Raw genomic sequence first — 4,973 nt, 5'->3', positions numbered from 1 at the left:
CAAACGCCTTTAACTCGGCCTAATAGTCCGATATAATGAGGACTTTAAGGTGCCAAAATGTACCAAAATACCTTAGTAAGATACTGAATAGCTATTTCCAGGATCATGTACTTCAGTACGACAAGAAGGATGGCCCAAGATAGAGGCACCTGACGTTGAGAGTCATACAAGGCTCCGTCGTTGGCCCTGACTTATGGAACCAGGTCTACGATGAACTTCTGCACCTTGAAATGCCTCCAGGGATTGAGCTGACAGGTTCTGCTAATGACATAGCACTGCACGTTACAGTGAGATCCCAAGAAGAGGCCGAGTGCAAATTTCAGTGGGCGGTCGTGATAGTGTCGGAGTGGCTGCGGGATCACGGTTTTATGCTTGCAATTGACAAAACGAAGATGGTCGCCCTGACCAGGCAAAGGTGGTTTGGGGTGGACTTTAGCCTGAGCGTTGTGGGTGAGGCAATCTGCGCAAGCCCGGTTGTGTGCTACCTGGGGGTGTGGCTTGACTCACGGCTCATCTTCTGGGAGCACATCTAGAGAGCAGCCGACAAAGCCGCTAAGGTTGCGGGAGCGCTAACATGGTTAATGCTGAACGGTGGGGGCCCACGAAAAGCCAAAAGACGGCTTCTGGCGTCTGTCTCCAACTTGATACTGCTGGATAGCGTGAAGGTGTGGACGGATTTAATTGTGAGATGGGACGTTCGAGAGAGCCTCATTTTGGTGCAGCGCATCGGATCTCTAAGGATCGCTGCCATCTACCGCTCACTTTCCTCTGCTGCTGTTATAGTGATAGCAAGAACGATTCACGTTGTATTGCTTGCACTGGAGAGGCAAAGAAAATCCCTGGGCTCCTGTGACGAAAATGATGGCAACAAGTGGAAGGAAACGTTGACAACATGGAAACAGGATTGGGATCAGGCTAGTGTGGGTAGATGGATGCACCGGCTGATCCCGGACCTGCAACCATGGGTGGAGCGAGGGCACGGAAAAATGAATTATAATCCCACTTAGTTTCTCTCCAGGCATGGCCAGTTTAATGCCTATCTCCATCGCGTGGCAGTGAAAGCATCCCTCAGATGTGCCTACTGCTTTGCGGTGGATAATGCCGTTAAACACGCGTTTTTCGTGTGCGAGAGATGTCACCATGAGTGCCAGCAACTGTTAGACAAGCTCAGCGTGATACCCACTTTCGAAAACAATATCTCTGAGATGCTTCGCACCAAAGAGAGATGAAGGGCGGTAAACGGTTACGTCGGGTCAGTGGTCCGTCGTAAGAAGGAAGAGGAGAAAGCTGCCGCGCGGGATGCTGAGGCTGCCCTGTGGGCAGCAGTGTAGAAAAGCATTAAATGTTGTAGCGCTAGAGAGCAGATGCCAATCATCAGGGATCCCGAGTCGTTTTCAGGACTCAAGAGAATTGGCACCTCTAGCAAATGGTAACGAGTTAGCTTGTTAATGCTCATGCTAATGGGGACAAGATGGTCTTTCTGGTGGCTCCACCCTAAAGTAATGCTAACGTGGTTCTGGGGTGGAACAAAAGCCACGTGGCATGGGGGGGGTTGAGTGGGTATGAGTGGTCTTTTCAAAAAAATAGACTAAGTCCCACACTACCGCTGTCCCTGCAGTGTGCCTCAATGCATTTTTCTTCCCTGCACAAAAAGAAGAAAAACTTTTACTACTACTAGTACTACTATTATCGATGCTGCTGTTTTTGCTACTACTCATCGTGTATTTATGAGCTCCATTTTCATAAAAAGAATCGTATAATGTTTTTCTATTACAATTGAGTTCTTTAACAATATATAAAGCAATCATTTTGTTACACACGTATTACAATAGAAGTATACAATGTAAAAAAATAAATTATATAGATGTTTCTGTAAATAGTTATTAGATGGAGGTAACATATAATTGTAATAGTAATATGAAAAATGACAATGAACATCTCGTAGTTTTTAACAGTGAAACTTTTTATCACACCAATTACATTAAGTTATATATGAGAACAGAGCAGACTCGAGGCAGCATCAAATTACATTGAATAAGGGTCATTATATTCCTTTTTCAATTTTCTTCGTCTGTGTGCTAATTACTTTACTGTATAGGTGTCTCTGTTTTGAGATTGTACAATTTTGTAACTTATTTTCCTTTTTTTTGGACCAATTATGGCTATAGTAGAATTTATTAGACTTCAACTAATACTATCTCAATCAAATCGGCACTTACTGGTTCCACCTTATCTACATGGATCAGTTTTTGATCAATTTTTGATCCGCACATCTCTAGGTCCATTTAACTGATCCGCAACTGATCAGAGCTATGCATAAAACTGATTATTGCAGGATCCGTTACTAATCCGTACAGTGAGATTTATTTCTATGTAGGTAGAAGTAATAAAGTAGTAGCAAAGTAGTCGTTGGTATAAGTCTCATACTTATTTTATCACACAGAAGAACACGATAAGATTCTTTACATATTTTTACACATATTTTTGAAAGTGTATTAATACATGTGGTATCTTGAAAACTAACGCCTACTATCATTGCCGTCAAAATTTAGTCCTTCAGAACGCAGTTATCGTATTCATCTATTATCTATGATTTAGAGACTCTAAGAACCGTAATTTATGTAAAAAATCAAGTGTTTACTTTTGCTTAAACTGAAAAATAACTATGCATTTAAATGTACTCTAAGCTTCTTTTTAGTTTTTTAAGTTTTTTTGTCAAACATTATGTTTAATTTTAATATATACTGCCTTAATTTGCATAAAAAAGCTCATATAAGATGTAAAGAAAATTTTTTGTCTTCAATACCGCACATTATTTAAACTAAGACTGCCATATTTGATCAATCTTCTGGGGGCTCTTTAGAAAATCCCATATATATTTGTGCAACATGTCATACTTTATTTTCATAAATTTATTTAATTAACCTGCCTGAAATTACCTTCTCCTTTGGCAGCGTTAATGTTTTCAAAAAAGTCTCTGTCCAACGTCAGTTTAGTACTACCCTTCTCTCGAGACGTTGCTGATCTTGGAAACCCTATAACAGATCTTGAATATGTAAGAGCGGTGGCACTGGTGCCGTTAATCTACCCATTTCGGCTTTCACGTTCCCTGAAAAATTTAATGGCGTATGCATTACAAAAAATATAGCTGAATGAAATACATCAATATTCACGTACTAGATAGCAATATATCTGATAATACGCCAAGCTAAAGAGATTACGCCATCAAATTAAGATTATTCAAAACCTTAAACCATCGCTGCTTTGTAATTTATAACACTACAACGTTCTACAGTATTTGTAATACAACTAAGATTAAAGAAAATTTAACTTTCTATTAATGATAGTGTGTTATTAACTTGTTTTACTACAATTTCTAATGGAATAGCAATAAAATCTAATGTCTCGAAAAGAGTATTTTAAGTAGAGCGACTTCTATAAGGTATTTTGTAAAGAGTTGTTGCACCACTGAAGATGACGAGACTACAGCAGCTGCTAGGGCTTAATCATAGTAGCCCAATGCCATTTGATACATCGTAAAATTTGCTTGGCTCAGAAAAATACGTTGCTCCTATCTGCCATGAAAATTTGGTGAACCAATCAAAATGCTGGATGTTTGTTAAGCAAAACAAATTTTTCAATGTATCGAATGGTATCGCACTACCACAAATAAGTCCCTGCTCACATGTGAGTATCATACTAGCTCAGAGCAGATATATTTACGTTTATGTCAAGATCCAGAGATTTGCATTATGATCTTTTTGTTATATTTGTTGTAGTCTGCCTTACTGATAAATATTGAAGAAATTTAACATTTACAGGTAAAAAAATAGTTTCCGTTGTTGTTCAGAATCAAAATATTACTTTTTTACTTACGTACACTCATTTTAGAATGTTGATAATCAAAGCAAGCGAATCGAATCTTTAGTTCTCTAGTGTTTGATGATCTTACGTTACTTATCGAACGAACAAATAAATTGATCTCAATAACTTTTTAAACAATCTGGTTATTTTAAAATTTTTTCTGAAAACTGTGCAAGACACCAGTTTAAGTGTTAACGTAAACGTTAAAAGTTCAATGAGGGTTAACATACTGTGTAACAAATTGTGACGTAAGAAAGTAATAACTTTTCTTGCGATATTTTTCTGTTTGCTGCCACTGCTACTGCTCCATTTTTTTTTTTTTACTTTGCGTTTAGTTTGCAAATGTGAAGCTCTCTTTTAAACACTATCTGTCTTTTTGCCAGTGTCCATATCTAACGCATACTTTTGTACGCTCAGAGCACCTTGCAAGACAGCTGGAATATATTGAACGTAATCGCATATTACTCATGGTCCATATTACCTTAAATTATGTACTTGACAACATTAAGTTACGCAATAATTAGTTTTATAATTTAAAAATGTCAACTTTACAGCCCCTTTTTCTTAAGCATGATGGAATGTCATTAGTAAAAATGAAGGCTTACATTCTTTTTATCTTTATTATTGTTTGACATTATTACAGTAGTTGTGGGAGTCTGAAAAAATTAATTTGTATAGAATAAATTTGAAAAAACTATTAGAAATTTTATATAGTCTCTACAATTCGATTAAGTGTAAAAAACATAGAAAATTTTCTAAGCTACTAACAGGTTAGGTGAACAAATGGGATGGACTTGAAAACTTGATAGGAAACGTAATTTTTCCTAAAAAACAGTTTTTTTTAGGAATCTAACTCACCATCTCTAATTTGAAAAGATAAAGCAATTTGAAACTGTTAAGAATTTTTTGAGGATAGAAGTCACTATTTTTTATGTAACGAAATAATTTTAATATTCTTGAAATTGAACTGCATCGAGATTAACAATAAATTATTTCTTCTATGCAGTTCTGAAGACGTGTCACATGTAAAAAAAGATAAGTAGAAATAGAGTTTTTTTATGTTCTTCTAAGATAACAGCGTACATAGGATCTGAAAACATAACGAATTT

The 4,973-nt window shown here is 37.0% G+C and overlaps 1 protein-coding gene across 1 annotated transcript; it reads left to right on the top strand.

Moving 5' to 3' along the window:
- Window positions 1-230: 230 nt before the first annotated feature.
- LOC149375708 (uncharacterized) lies at window positions 231-1,229 on the top strand. The gene is made up of 3 exons (XM_089598042.1): window positions 231-473; window positions 534-976; window positions 1,019-1,229. Exons 1-3 carry the CDS (start codon window positions 231-233, stop codon window positions 1,227-1,229), a joined length of 897 nt encoding a protein of 298 aa, XP_089454168.1.
- The last annotated feature ends 3,744 nt before the right edge of the window (window positions 1,230-4,973 follow it).

Source organism: Copidosoma floridanum, unplaced genomic scaffold (assembly GCF_036245765.1).
Source record: "Copidosoma floridanum isolate Cflo_tuat_1 unplaced genomic scaffold, Cflo_Japanese_pri ptg000004l, whole genome shotgun sequence".
Classification (NCBI taxonomy): domain Eukaryota; kingdom Metazoa; phylum Arthropoda; class Insecta; order Hymenoptera; family Encyrtidae; genus Copidosoma; species Copidosoma floridanum.
This window is presented reverse-complemented; position numbering and strand designations above follow the sequence as displayed.

Bases quoted from the DNA above. Each gene is read 5' to 3' on its own strand.
- LOC149375708 (XM_089598042.1), top strand. From the start codon at position 231: ATGCCTCCAGGGATTGAGCTGACAGGTTCTGCTAATGACATAGCACTG. The intron at 474-533 runs GTTGTGTGCTAC...GAGCACATCTAG, and splicing joins AGGCAATCTGCGCAAGCCCG to AGAGCAGCCGACAAAGCCGC. The intron at 977-1,018 runs GCACGGAAAAAT...GTTTCTCTCCAG, and splicing joins CAACCATGGGTGGAGCGAGG to GCATGGCCAGTTTAATGCCT.